Genomic DNA, 15,769 nt, shown 5'->3' on the forward strand with positions numbered 1-15,769 from the left:
CACCAACCAAACCCTTCCAACAGGGAGTCTCCTGACGATGGTGCCACAAGCACGACAAAGCCTTTGGTGCCACAGCTGAGGACCTTGACTCATGCTGAGCCTCCGTAAGCCATTCCCAGATGGTGTCCTCTTTTGGGCACCTTGTGACTAGTGCTGCCTGTCGCCAGAGGGAAGCCAGACAAACACCTCTGTGATCTTCCAAGAAAGCTCCAACGTTCAAGAGAAAGCAAGTCTGTAGCCACACAGTGCCTCATTCCCTGCAGATCCCTGAGCCAAGAGAAAGCTTCGCAGGTCCTTTAGCAGCTAAGTTTCCAGCTCGAATCCTGCAGACTCAGACAGTGCTAGACACCATCAGCACATGTACCTTGACAATCACTACTCCTCTGGCGCTTTTCTTTGAGATAGGTGTGCTACACACATTGCAACTCCTGGCTTTGACAGGGCTATTTTCCCACCTTGTCCCCACATCCACCACCAACAGGCTTGTATATTCTTCCTCTTTGTTCCATCCACCTGGCATCCAGCCTGCTCCCCTCACTCCGACTACCAGTGCCCTGGCACCTACCAGTGGCACCCACTAGGAACACCCACAGCAGACAGGTCTGTCCAGAAAGCACCATGCCCTGCCTCCTCAACAGCACAGGCAGACAGAAGGCAAACTAAATGCTCAGGTCACTGCTGGAGAAGCCAGGAGCAAAGCTGCATGGTTTCCCACCAACAGCCGAGCTAAGGAGAACAGAGGATAGGAACTCCAAACCACACGAGACACTGGGTATGAGCACTCCAGCTTGCTTCACAGGCAGCTGTGGAAGCAGCTGTCATTCCTAAGGAAGCTGGGAAAAGGAGCAGCAGAGTTGGGAATGGACCTGCCCCAAGCCACCGCTCCCTAAGCCAGGAAGCACTGCACTTGCCTCATTGATCTGAATTCCCCTGGAACTCAGTGGGGTGTCTACCAGGCAATGCTTCCACCAGCACACTCCAAATGTGGAGAAGCAGCACCACCGCTCCTGCCACTGCTCCAGAGCCTTCCATGCCTGGCATATAGTCTCCACACCGTGGCAAAGGGCACCAGCTACGTCACAAGTCTTGTAGGGAAGTAAAGGGTGATTCCCTGGAACACCTCCTAGATGTTCCACATCTCTGAGGCTCTACCTCCCTGTCTGAGCGGCCTTGTTTCAGCTCTCTGCCTTCCCTCTTTAAAAAGAGATGCTCAGTTCTGCTTTGCTAAACCCTATTTGGCAATGTGTCTAAACACACGCAAACTTAATTAGTTCAGGAGGGAGACTCGGCATTTGTGGTGACGGATAAAAGTAATGGGAAATGAGACAAGTCAGAGCTGGCAGGGAGTCCTCACTCAAGCCTCATTCACTGGCACGGCACTAATCAGATGTGACGCTACACGCTGCTGCGCCCAATCGGCGACGGAGCGGTGCGACGTGCTACTCACCGAGCGGCTGCAGCCAGGCTCCCGCTATCCACGTGCTTGGAGACGCAAAATGTATTTTCTGCTTTGCCCTGGAGACGTTTCAGGATCGAATTCTGAAGTTAATGGTTTAAAAAAAATTTTTAAAAGGAAGAGGGAGAAATGAACCACTCGCTGCAACCTCCTGGCCAGGAGTGGAGTCTTCCTTTGCAGCCGACTAGTGAGGCATGATCCATGCAATAAACCACAAGTGATGAACTGAGTATCTCTGCTCCCGCGCTGCATGTCCTGCCAGGCCAACTCACCCCACAACCCCTACAGCTTGCCAGAAGCGGGGCTCATCTTCACCTCAATTTCCCTATTGTAGAGTGTTGAAGCTACAAAAAAAACCCTCAACCCAAAACACCACTCAGAAGGTTGCCCATTCCATACAGACACCAAGTTAGGATGTCGTTATCTGGGAACCTTGGTATCTCTCTGTGAAAGGGATGGAAGGATGGACTTTGAGCACAGACAGTTCTGTTCCTCAAAACCCTCACAAAAAGCTGGACTCTCAGAACAGCAATACAAGAGCAAAGAACTGAGAAAAGAGAACAGGTAAAAACCAGAAGTTTAGCACATCCCTGCAGCCGTCTCTGTGCTGGTCTCTAATAAAAGTTTAAACATGATATATGAAGAAAAATAAGCCTCGCTCTTAATTTGAACCAGTAACACACGAATTGGCAATATACACCAGCTCTGGACACGACCCCAGTAGAGACCCAGGTTTTGACTCAGAAGCTCACATATCGCACTCCTGTCTGGAGCACGGCTAATTCCTCATCTCCACTAGCGCCTGTGCTGCTGCTTCAGTCCTCCTATCTCACGTCTCGCTAATCACACCAAGAGCTGCCACTCTACAAAGACCATTCCACAGGGAAGAACTGTTGCTGATTGTTCCCAGGCTGTGTGCAGTTTATTTAGGCTTCCAACCTGGGAAAACTAATGTCACTGTGAAAACCAAGTAATGCTACTAACGAGTTGTGGATGTCAGTTTAGCACGGGATGTGTCAAGTCCACGCTTTAGCGGTGTGATAACAACAGGAGTCTTTACCCAGTGCTCTAAGGAAATGGAAATGTCGAATCAAGATTACAGGACTCGAAGTGAATTCAGCAGAACATGGCACTGATCCGCAGACACCTGACAGATCAGACTAATCTAATTCTTCGACATTAAACTCTGTTGTTTTAAATAACATTTTTAGGTTGGGGGTCTAGTTATTTTCACAACAAAACACGCACATACACTGACACCCACAGATCCCAGAGCAGGTCCCCAGCCGGTACTCTCTAGATACAGTCGCCCAGTTGATGAAGATGACCTTAGCAGTAAGAACAGCAACAAAGCGTGCCAGACTTGGCTTGTACTCTCTTTCCAAAGACTATGACCGACATCCAGGTAGTGTGCCAAGATGAGAGAGAGAAAACCTTGCATGCAGAAGTCTGGTAAGGACCATCGCTTGATTTGGGCGTACAGAAAAAGCATTCCATGTATGTGCTTAGAAATATCAATCCCTTTGGAAAGTATATTGGATAAAAGGGAAAAACATCACAAAGCTTCAGTTTAAACCTTTCTTGGGATTCTGAAAGGATTCATTCTCTACAGGGAATATTCTTGGCAGTGATCTTGCACTATACCCAGCACCTACCTGGCTTCTTAAACAACCCTCCATTTCCAATTATGCACGGCAAACAACGATTTCCCTAAGAAACAAAGACTAGGGACAGTTGGAGGCTTGTAAGGACAAAGACATAGGCACTACAGGCACACATGCAGCAATAAAGCCCAGAAAAATCTCCCTCCCCTTCCATACTCACATCACTTTCAAATCCCAGTCTCCACAGGTCACAAAAATCGACTTGACGCTGGGATCTAAGAGGCCTTCCTTCGCCATCCACTCGTCAACCCTCTGAAAGGAAGGCAAGAAAAGGGGATGAGTTTTGCAGAGACAGGCCGAGCCACAACAGTTAAACTCAGATAAGCTGCTTGCAATCAAGAGAGAAGAAAATTGTGATCTTATCCACCCTCTCCCTCTCTCTCTTCTCTCTTTGCTTGCCATCTCAACAACAGCACGTTTGGACCTTTGAAGATTTCTGATAGGAGACATCAGGCAACCAGAGCAGAGATGATCTTATCAGACACCACAGCAGCTCTGCTTGTGGAGGGATGGAAGTTGTGCAGCATTAACGGGACAATACAACAGCACTGTTACCTGGCATTCCTCCTCCACTTCCCCTCTCCCTGTACCAAACGGGCTTGTAGTGAGTGCAACTGTGTCCTGTCCAGTAAGGAGAAAACATAGGCATCCTGAGCCAGCATCCCTCACCTACAGTGTTTTTTGCATGCTCCAGCTCATATAGCTCCAAGGGGATATGGAGAAGGGGAGAAATGGAAGGGCTGGGCACACACAGGCACTGTGTGGCAGTCACAAGCAAAGCCACGCATCCCCTTCCTCTCCAGGCTGGGTCTCCTTCTTCCTTACAGTTCTGAGGAGGTGCTTGTTCAGGGGACAGCGTGGATTTAAAGTGAATCCACTATTCCTGACCAATTTCCCATAGGGACAGACAGAAGCACTTCAGAAATGGGCCACATTAATCTAGAGGACGCACATCCACCTTGGGGGATTAACCAGGAGGAACTAACCTAGACTAAAACCCTTACACAGATACTTATTCCAGCTAGAACTAACAAATGATGTGCCCAAAATCTTCTGTAGGCAGGTGGCAGGCTATCAGCTGCTATTACGCAGCCTCACTAGCAGCATTTTCTTTGCTTCAGCAAGAGAAACCCCTCATCTCCCTCGCTCAACACCTTCAGCTTCTGAATAAACCAGCCTGCCGCAGAAGCTGCCTGACCCAAATCTCACTTTAACCTAGAGACGTGCTGCTGTAGGAACACCTTTTCAGTCCAAATAAAAAATTCTACAGAAGTGTTTCCACAGTCTAAGCAGCTCCTGTAGAAACAGAGCGAACCACTTTCTGTAATACTCCAGTGGTGATGTACATTCACCTATCCAGGCAAAGAGTGCCGTCTGGGGAAGCCGGCACAGGCTTCCATATGCTTAGGGACACGCACCACTGCTATGTGCTCCCAGGAGAACACCAGGGAGAGCTGGGGGTTCGCACGGATGCGAGATGTCACCCCTGCAGAGCACCACCTTCATCCCCGTGCCACTGCCGCAGCCTTTCCGGCAGCGGATGGCACTTCTTGCTGCAACCAGTTGTCAACAGCCCCCTGGAACAAAGCTCCCCCAAAGCAGCATCCAGCCCCTCAGCCACACTTCTGCCTCCCCTGGGCTGTGGGATCTTCCAGCCAGCCCCGCACAAGACTGCCCGGAGCGATGGACAGCAGCAACAACCTTTCTGAGTCCCCTGGTGTGAGTGCCCATGAAGTGCTGTCTCCATGGAGGATTTTAAAGCCTTTAATTTGATTCCCTCAGATAAGCAATTGTTGCAATTATTCTGATTAGGAACAATTAGGTAACACAGCAGTGGAAATCCTGACAGAGACAATGCATCGAACAGCAACCTGCAGCCTGAGCAGGCTCTGCTTGAGGAGGTTTCCTACACTATTTGACTACCAACAAAAGCTATTGATGGAGAAATACTTCCAAGGTAATTAAGCCCTAAATGCTGTAGGAATCCAACATTAAGCAGATGGCATTATTAGGGCTATATCTGCATTTGCACATCCTCCAGGATTAGATTTTAGAGGTATTTTCTTTCTATACTACATGTATTATTGAGCATTTAAATAGGTAGAAAAAAAATAATTTAATAAAGTGCTGAGTGAGGGGAAAGAAAAATGAAGGCAGAAGCTCCTGGAGCAGCGGTCTTGAGCAATGCCTTGGTGCTTGAAAACTGGCTCAAGCAAGAATCGCCTCTTCTCCTGTCTACTGGCAGGAGTTTGGATATCTTGTCAGCACCCTTGACATGAACAGCTGGAGATGACAGATCAATGGTTCAATACTCTCAGCAGCGTGTCACCAACGTGACAGCAAATGTTATTCTAATGAAGCTGTAATCATAGTCAAATTACGCGGTTCGATTCTCAGCAAGGGGAGGGTGCAGGGAACGAGATGAAGAGGGGACGACAGGACCGGAGGTCAGAGTTCAGGAACTAAAGGTTACTCTGCTTACCTCAAGCACTTGCTGGAGGCTTGGCTGCCCATCCACCATGCCTTGAATAATCCCAGTCAGCTGAAAAGAGAGACAAACAGAAAGCAGGCATCAGAGCAGCACTCAAAAAGATCATTAGAGAGGTCTCCTCTCCTGTCCATCTGGCTGCAACCAAAACATGCTCCTGTGACCCACATGGACATTGCTGAGGGGCCAGCCACAGCACAGCGACTCTGGCAGCTCCCCAGCCACAGGCAAGGGCACAGCTTCATCCCAAACACAGAAATGCGGGGTGGCTCCTGCCCACGCTATAAAACAGCCAAATCCCAATGGGGCAGGACTCGCTTGGGGAGCAGTGGTGCCCTCTACTTCACCTACCGGCACAACGGCCAAAATGCTGCCCTTTTTCAATACACATGTCACCAGCTTTGATGTCGCTCTGACTTACACAGGCAGTGGTAACTCCTGGGGTCTCTGGGCATTCCCCCGTTATCATGATGACACCCAAACTGCACCGTGATAGATGAAGAGATCACTGCTGCTGAGCGAGACCCAGAGTGGACCCAGTCATCCTGCCCCGTGCTGGGCAGCCAGCACGTGCATCTTCCCACGGTACACCACAGTATCCCTCTGCATTTTGAAATTGCATTTAAAGCAACTGAACGAAATCTGAAGAAAACACACTTTCTTCCAGAATCCTGGTCCACCCTATTTTTCAGAAGGTTCCTTAGGAAGAGGTCTCCTGCCAACAGACAGTCCCACTGACTGTACCCAGACTGCTTGACTGTTTAAAGCTAGACACAGGCATAAAAAGATGTGGTCTCATGGGCCTGTGCTTGTGTCTGCCCAGAATAGCTTGAGGCACATGGAAAATAGATAATTTTTCTGTCTGCCTTCCAACTGACAAAACCGTCTTTTAACATATTGGATATCGGAGGTCAGTAGCTTGCCATCAATGCACCCAAGTAATTAAAAAAATCATTATTAAAACAAGCGCACACTACAGGATTTCACTTCATACGGCACTTTCCTGAAGCTACACATCTCGCAGGGTTTCAGAAAATAAAGGTCAAACACAGCCTAGGAGCATGCCCTGCTGCCTGCACACGCATCCAAGCCCCCAAAAGTCATAGCGTCCAGTGGAGAGGTGCTGACAGCCCTCCCTCCACCCAGGAGTAACTCTTCCATGCCGATCAGCTCAACCTACTCGTAAAACACAAGCCCTCTCACAAACCACAGGGCTCTGCTTTATTATTGCGTGGCAACTGAAAGAAGCTCAGTGGTTTCTACCTCCGTTTCTTTGGCTGCTTGGCTTACAGCATTGAACTCGGAAGAAAGGGGAAAAAAAAAGAGAAGAGATTAAACTCCAATTAAACTGTAATTACATTTAATGAATACCAAATACCTGACTCACTGAATAAGCTGTAAGTGGAAAGATTATTTTCTCATAGTGACTTCCATGGAATAGTAATATATACCTTTTAGGGAAAGTATTTTAATTTTAAGAATGCAGAGTTCCTCTAGGTGGGTTTCTCAAGTTCATCAAGTCATTATGAGGTGGAATTTTAAGGAAGTGGAGGGACACAGACACTCTTTTATATTCCAGAAACTGTTTTTATATTAATCTGTACTTTAATTGGGTAACAGCTGCTACCTACAGACTTCCCATACACTGAGAAGCAAATAGATTTGAGAGATTAATGCACAGCTCTTCAGAGCAGTTTCTAAAGCTCACTGGCTCGGTTTTTGCTTTTCTTGCCATCTTCCTCTCCATGCATTCTCCTGGCAGAGGTGGACAGCTCTCGTACTGCAAACCTCCAGCTCTGCCTCTTGGAGGGCAGCTCAAATCAAACCTCTGGAAGTGGCTGAAAGATGGGCTTTTGGGAAAGGATGACAGGCAACCTCTTGGCATCACAGCCAGCACCAATGTAAATGGCTTCTACCACTCTGGATAACTTTAGGGCTGCATCTGTTCAGCTCCCCACCCCTGATGGCCATGGCAGGATGGAGTGAAATGGCCTCATCCAGATGTTTCCCATAAGGAGGAGGGGGGACGAGAAGGCAGATGCAGAAGTCCCACCAAAGAGTCTCTGCTTGATCTTGCCCAAGACTCCTTCCCTCCTCCCCTGCCAGGCCAAGCAAAGTACCAACTCCTCCGTACAAGAACACATCACCAAGCACACACGAGTGCAAGATTCGCACTGCAGAAATCACACAAAACCTCCTCCATGGGTACATTTCAGTACAGGTCAAAGTGCTCAAAAGGGACAAGATTTCGCCTCTCTCTCCCCTTCTGATCCTTTCTGTTCTCAGTCACGTCCATCTGTAACACGCAACCTTGTGCATTGGGCCTCTGCAGCGTTACCTGGTCTTGCAGCTTTCATAAAGTATAAAACCCACGAAACTGCACAATTGTAAAGTTTCACTGGCGATCCCAAGAAGCACATGGTACTTGGGAACATAAACAAGCTGTAAGGCATTTATCTTTTTGTACTTTTATTGTCTGTTTCTTCAGGGGAAAAAAAAAATCAATAAAAATTAATCATAAAAAACAGAGCAAAGTACCATGAAAAAGCCTGTACAAGCACCTTCTGTGTAGAGGGAACCTTTCACTTAAGCTCCTGGCATGAACCTCCTTTGGCATCAGACAAACTACTTGGATCTTCTAAAAGGGCATGATGAGCTTTATATACCTAACAACAGCTTTTAACCACTTGCAAGCACTTTCCACCTTCTCTGTCTAAACATTCAGCACACCCCTCATCGTAAAAGCCTCACAACCTGTTGTTTTACAGAAGCGGGTCAAGAGAAAGGGAGAGCAGACGAGGGCTAGAGAGCAAGCCGGCACTGTAAGACGTGCTCCTGGCCACTGGTGTGGGAAGCCAGAGGAACCTTCAGTAGCCAGGGGAGCGCACAGACACACCAAAAGCTAAGCAACGGGATGCCTTGAGGGTGACCTCCAGCTCTCCACCCTTGCAGACACCCTTCTTCAAGAATGAAGAGGAAAGTGAATGGTAATCCGGACCCGAGGAGTAACATCAAGCAACCCTGGCAATCCTCCCACACACCGAGCTGACCTATCTCTTCCCAGCAAAGGCAGCGAGGGAAGGGGAAAGGGGAAAGCAGCAGCACAGCAGACAGGCTCTTGTGTAGTGTCAACACCACTGCTTTCTTAGAGAGTTTATCTGGGAAACAATCGTATTTCTACTCCAAGACAGTTTGCTGATTACCTAAGCACTTGTCTCTGGTGTACAATCTGATAATCAGGCCTGGTCTTTCTTTGTAGACAAAAAGGCCAATAAATCTCACCCTTCCTAAGTAGAGGTGCCTAGACAAAGCCCGTTACTGGCATTTAGCAAAATGGGTATTTTTCAGAAAACATAAACCAGCTGAAAGTCAATGGCAAGCACCGAAGCTGTGCAGGCAGCGGCTCTGCAGGAGCTGGACACGCAGCACATCACGGCTGTCCCCCCGGGCTCTCTGAGGAACCCACACTAGTGGCACAGGGCTGACCCCTACACCTCCTAGCAGGAGCCACCTGACCCCACAGGTCTCTACCTGGCCAATATAAGTTCTGCAAAAAAGCAGCTGCAAATATGAAAGGGTATTTTTGCAATGGTTTGGTAAGGTCCTCAGCATGACCAGCTCACCGGTGGCTCTCAGGGCAGGGTTTCAAAGTCAGCCCCAGGGATGGGGTCCAAGGACAAGCCTACTTACCCCTCCAGCACCATCCCACTCCCTGGACCTCATGGCAGGCCCTGCAACAGGCTGGGGATCGCCAAGACAGGAGAACCAGGGGCCATGCTGGGGACCCAGCAGCACAGGCACGCTGGGAGGCTTCCCAGGAGCCGGTGGCTTCCAGGCTAGGATTAAAACCAGCTCTCCGATGCTGCTAATAACAGAGAACTTGCCAAGCCTGGTGAGTTGAACCATCCTGTGCCACTAATACACACCAGGGGGGCTCTGTGATCATTTTGCCTGCTGGTCTCAGCACTTTCATCCAACTCTGGACACAAGACATCAGACCAAGGTCCGTGGCAGTCTGCGGCACAACCCTGCAGCTGGGTCACCCACGCCTGTCCTGGGGACTTCTGCAAACACATGGCCAGCACACACACAGCTTCGCTTGCTCAAGGCCTCCACACAGGAGAGACAAACCTGCAGTGACACAGACAGCTGTTCCAGGTTCCCGTGAGCAAGAAAAGGCAGAGAAACCGGCACTGTGGCATGGGAGCGTTAGCGAGCTTGAGCACCTCGGTCACACGCCTGGTGTCCAGAGAACCTCTTGATGTCCTCAGGCTGCAGCAGGCTGGAAGCTCCGTTCAGCTCAGACAGCCACACCAAGCCAGTCATGCAGGCCTTTGGGCATCAACCTTCAGCAGTGGGGGAAGGATGCAACAATTTCCAGAAAAAGGAACTGTGGTGGGAATTGATGAGTGAGAGAACTTGTCTCTAGAATTTAGATGACATGTGAAATGGACATTTTGGGCTTTAGAAGATGACGTTGTTTTTAGCAAAGATCAGGTGCAAGCTGTGAGATTTATCACATTTGTACAAGCACATGTCCAGCAAGTCTCACGGGGGATCAGGACAGACAAAGTACTTGTCCAGCCTTCTAGCATTAAGGTTGCAAAACTGTTTCCATTATAAACCTCTGTTTTCACACATTTATAGCTTTCTGAAAGCCCCTCTCCTGGGAATAATGTTTTCTGTGCTTAGGCTTTTTTTTTTTTTAAATTTAAATAAAATACCTTCAGATGGTTTTTAGTTACAAGAGAATAAAAGAAAAGTATTTGTTTTTACAACATGGAAATATGGAAGGGGCTGGTTGGTCCTGGAGGGGACTCCACCTAACACAGAGGAGTCAGTTTTCACCAGGTTAGTACACATGGGACAAGCACCGCAAGGGCTTAAACCTGCAGCCACAGAGGACGAGGAGAAAACAGATGAGACCAGGACAGAATGAGTAACCTGGATACCCATAGTCAGTACTTTCAGTATTGAGTTGACCAGTATCAGAACAGTGGAGTGACAGGTGAAAAAAAAACCCAAAGAAAAGGAACTGAAACTTTGTTTTGGTGGCTACAGCAGAGAGGAAGAATGCACTTGCAGAACCAGTTAACTTTGTGTTGAATGAAGAAAAAAGAAAACATGACAAAAACACCCACCCTCAAAACAACTCCTGCCTACCTACTCCTTTGACCTATCAGGGACCAACATTTACCACCTTCATCCTCTCATTTGTATCCAGGGAAAGGTGGCCACGGCTGGAAAGCAGCTGTCCTCAGCAATGAGAGTAACCAAGTACCAAGAGGCCACTTATCCAGCAATCATTTCAAGTGCCCCACAAGCACGACATCAAAAAGAAAGTCTTAAAAATACAGACGTGAGTTACCCTACCACTCTGAAGGACTCATCAAATCCCAACAGGCAGGCCCACAGGAGTGTCATTTAGAGCCTCTGAGCCATGCAGCCGTACGACACTTTCTTCCCTCAGATCACGCTCTCTTTGACCTTCCCCACCAAAGAACAGCACAGCAAAATCATGAATTGCTCAGAGAGAGGCTACGGGATTTTGAGAATCAGCTAACACGAGTGCTTTTAGTTTGTGATGGTACATACAACTACCTCAGTTAGCAGACCACAGCTAGAGTCGTTTATGAATCTGAACGGAGGTCTTTACATGCTAATAAAATGACAGAAAAATGATTCTCCTCGTCCTTAACTCGAGGCTGACGTGACACGCTGCCTCGCAGCCGCACTGTGACAAGGCAACCCCAACCCCTGGTGCAATGGAAACCTGCTTCCCAGGAAGACTCTTGGAGCACCAGGGAACCTTCGCACTTTACCTCTGTACAGAAGGGCGTAAGCTGGGGATGCACCACAGGCTGAACATACATGTGAAAGGTGGATTCGATCTCCATCGTCCTGCCATTCAGCTTCAGGATAGGGAATTCGATGATTTCCTGAATAGGGTGAAAAGAAAAGCAGCTGTTCATTTAAAACAAACAAAAAAATGAAGCTGGAAATGACCCTGCCTAGCAAGCTGGCTGTAAAAAGAGGGGGCTGAGAGTCCCCAACAAAAACAAGCCCAACATGAAGCTCTGCAACACGAGCGGGAAGGCGGTGCCGGCGCACAGAGCACATCCAACGCGTGAGCACAGAGGAGGGCGGTGCTGGTGCTCATCCTCATCGCAGCGGGACGGTTGGCAGGGAGGTCTCTACGCTGCAACTGCACACACACCGCCCACCCCGAAGCTAAGGAAGATGGTCTGGCACCACCCGCCCGCACTGCCCAGGGAGCACCGAGACATACTTGCAACGGGCTCAGGTCCGTCCAAGCAAGGACACCCAGGGGCTGTGTCCTCCCCAGGGCCAGTCCACCTCGCTGGCCTTCTGGAGGACACCACCAGACTGACAACAGGAGCTACTGGATGAAGCACCTCCTTCCCAGGAGAGGTCGAGGAGCACTGCTCGCCTCCAACAGAGAGAGGAGAGGAGCTGGAAGGATTCCCACCCCCCCCAAATCCATCCCTATGGGACATGACACACGTAGAAAGCCCTGCTTAATTTTCCTCTTTGTAGCCAATTTATGCTGATAGGGAAATAAAAACGTTCCTTCATCAGAAGAATGTTCAATTATTTGAATAATCAGCAATCAAAAATTTACATGGACCTGTTAATAAAAAGTTTAAACAAATCCAGTTGTGATGGATTTCACAATTATTAAAAAATATACATGAAATTAAAAAAGCCGACCACTGAATAAAAGCGATAAAATCCTTTGTGTTCACCCCCCTCCTTCTCCACTCCCTCTCCTCCTTCCAGTTTAATGTGAGAGGAGAAGTGACAATTTGTTTGGTGTCTTTAAAGAATAATTTGTCTATGTTATTTAATAGAGATGCATGGCACCAAGGTTCTGGAGTGCAAATGAGCCTGCTGAGTGATATCCACGCAACAAGCCTCTCAAATCACTTCTGGAGAGGAACAGGGAGAGGGAGAGAGAATAAAAAAAATATTGCTTTTTAATATTCAAAAACAGTTTGCAAAATTTAATCAAAGCAGAGCAAAAGCTAACATTTTTACCACTTTGACATTTTTATTAGCGCTTTCATAAATTTTTAAAACATGAATGGAATTAGTTTAACAACAACAAAAAAAAAAACTGCCTGAAAACATCTGGAAGAGACAAATAAGAAATAGTAAAAAATAAAAAATAAAAAACCCCAACTACTGTGAGTAAAATTAGCATGTGGGAAATGCAACCGCTGCAGAGGAACTAACACAGTTTTTGACCCTGGCTGCAACCCTCATGACCCACGGGCGGAAATTATCGTGAGGTCATACATTTGAGCTGATGACATCACCACCGCGGCAGGCAGCGGGAGGGCAAGAAGCTGGGTGGGTAAGTGGAAACAACGTATTTAAACAGCCAGCAGAAACACCCAGTTTCTATGGTGGCCAGAGCCGGTGGCTGCAGCAGAGCGGATCCCCGGGGCAGCAGAGACAGAGCCGGGACCGGGGTACGTGGGGAACACGTGCTGCTGAGATGGACAGTTATTAAAACCAAATTAAATCAAATCAAGTGCTAACAGTGCCCAGGTGCAGAGACCAAGGAGTCAAGCGGCGGAGGATGCTGGGCTCCCATTCCCCCACGGCCGGCTGTGCCACGCTGGGTGCGTGCCGTGCAGGCCTGCAGAGCGGAGGTTTGGGCGCATCCTTCCCGGCCGAACCACCGGGTTTCCCCAGGAGAGAGAGGAAACTCCACCCGTGGGCTGGAGGGGGGAGCAGGACAGAGGCAGAACACCTGAGCATTGCCCAGGTGGCCTGCTGTGGTACAGCCAAACTCACCAGCCTCAGCCCCACAGGAGGACCTGTGGGAACGCGAGAAACTCCATCCAAGAAACATTGGACACAGCGGATCCTTCCCTTCAAGAGCACAGAGAGGCTGCGAGTGCAGCACGTTTCTGTTCAGAACGGGCTGCAAAGTTTGAAGCCAACGGACAGGACGTCGTAACAGAGCAAGGCTTAACCCCAGGATAACACCACCCCATTCTTCAAACCGGGCTGGGGCAGCTCGTTGCCCCTTAGGTCTGCACCCCGCTCAGAGGGTGACCGTGGAAGCCAACAAACCCGCGGTAGGGCAAGATGAGCATTCCCCCTCCCGGAGATGGACACACACCGGCTGGATTTCACAGCAGGGCTGCGTTGCAAGGCGGAGATCGGTCCTGGGGGACCAAAAACATCCTCAGGGGCCATCAAGTGGCTGGATGCAAAGCCAGACTGAAAGACAGCCCTGCGCTGATCTGATACACAAAGGCGTCGCTCGCCTTCCACAACCGAAGGCAAAAAGCACTTCCAGGAGGGTCGGATTAAGACAGACGGAGGAAATAAAAAGCCTTACTAAAAAAAAAAATGTGGAAAATGTAACAATATCCAGAATTACTGCAGGTCTGTGGGAAGCGTGCGGCCAGGAGCTGGGGCGGAACCCCTGGAGTGACTTGAGCGTCTCGGAAGAAAACGCGGCAGCTCTTTTGGGCTTATTTGGTCAGTTTTTGAAGCAAGCGGTAAAGGACCTTTCCCAAAAGGCTGTTTATCGGCACGCTTCCTATAGCGGAGATTTTTTCCAGTCTCTGGCAGTGTTTGCTCCATTGGTATCTAAGGCAACAGATACCAGCCCCATGAAATCAGCCCCACTCCTCACTAACGATGTTAGCCAGTCCTGCAATGAAATTTAACCTGTGACACTGCTGTACTTTTCATTTAAACTTTCATTTGGAGAGAAGCAGTGTTTGGAGACCCTGCAGTTTGTCCTGCTAATAAAGACAAGTGTTGGGACCTTTAAAGGTGCCATTCATCTTTTGCCTTTATTAAATTCAATTTTCTTAAGCCCATGATACATCATGAAATTAAGAGTTGACATTCCTGCAGAAACAAAAATATCTATCAAACATAAACAGAAAGGGAAAAAAAAAAAAAGAACCCTCTATTACCAAGAATTTATGGCTTAAAGTTGATCTGTTTCCACTTTTTCTCCCTCTTTTTTTTTTTTTTTACAAGCATATGGTTTGTTTTAGATATCCAAAATGTTATTACAGATCTAGAATTTCATTAGTAATTATTATGAAATGGCGAGCACTTAAGACACACACACAACCCCCCAACAGACCATGCTGCAGGAAGGCAGCCGGGCACTCGCTCACGTTTCCCAGCAGCCTGGTGAGCTCTACATGCTCAGCTCCATCTCCACCACCAAGGCCCTTTGCTGTTTCTTCCCAGGTGGGAAAGGTGGACGTGAGCACAAGGGAATGAAAAGGAGACACTCACTGATACTTCTTTTATCAGAGTCTGATCATCCGTAAGCGCTACCTTGAGATCCTCACACATTTCCAACCACGTTCCAACCTCAGCGGTGCCTTGTGCCAGCAGTATTTGGGACTTTTAAGTCTTTTTTTTTTTTTTTTTTTCCCTCCACAGCTTTTCCTTAGAGCGCAACCAGAAGTTATGGATGTGCTGAAATAATGCTGAGGGTGTCCAGAGGCTCCAAACAGCCGCAAGCTACCAGAAGAACAAATGTACCCATTTGAATTTTGCGAGCACTGCAATTAGGTATTTTATTTAGCACTGCAGAGTAACTTGAAAGGAAATCCAGGATTCAAACCGCCAGCAATAAATAAGCAGCTTTTTATTTTCCTTTCATTGTCATGAAAAGTTGAACATGTTTTCTTGTTGAGAAATTCTGCACGCGGCTCCCAATTACAAGGCATTTGCATTTATATTGTTGGAACACAGAGCTTCTAAAATCAATATTAACACGCTTAAAGAAAAAGACATTGGCACCCTGTCCCTCCCCTCAGCTGTGCCCCCAAACACGGTAACAATAGGAACCTACAGAGCCGGAGGCTTATACATATCCATTACCAGGTCCACTCTCCTCACAACAATCTTGCATTTATGATTTCATGGTACTTCAAACAAATCTGTGTGACAGCTTGCTCAGAATTTTTGCCCCCCTTTTTTTTTTTAAAAAAAAAAAAGTTCCCCCAAAATAAGCGGTCATGGGCGTGACCTGGCTGTCCCAGGCCAGTGGGGATGAGCAGCAGCAGGAGGCTGCAGGGTGACTGCGGAACGGCTCGGAACTTCCTTTTGAGAGGGATTTGAAAAATTCATAAGGGCATGTGAAAGCAC

General features: G+C 48.2%; 1 protein-coding gene across 1 annotated transcript in view; it reads right to left on the bottom strand.

Annotated features, from left to right (window-relative positions):
- Positions 1-15,769, bottom strand: part of ERI3 (ERI1 exoribonuclease family member 3) — a gene marked incomplete at its 3' end in the record, with an annotated part of 85,910 nt that overhangs the window by 59,908 nt on the left and 10,233 nt on the right. The window contains exons 2-4 of the mRNA XM_010154940.1: positions 11,431-11,547; positions 5,603-5,662; positions 3,281-3,372 (exon numbers count right to left, since the gene is read on the bottom strand). Coding sequence (XP_010153242.1) covers positions 3,281-3,372; positions 5,603-5,662; positions 11,431-11,547 — 269 coding nt within the window. The remainder of the gene's footprint in view (positions 1-3,280; positions 3,373-5,602; positions 5,663-11,430; positions 11,548-15,769) is intronic.

Source organism: Eurypyga helias, unplaced genomic scaffold (assembly GCF_000690775.1).
Source record: "Eurypyga helias isolate BGI_N326 unplaced genomic scaffold, ASM69077v1 scaffold22407, whole genome shotgun sequence".
Taxonomy (NCBI): domain Eukaryota; kingdom Metazoa; phylum Chordata; class Aves; order Eurypygiformes; family Eurypygidae; genus Eurypyga; species Eurypyga helias.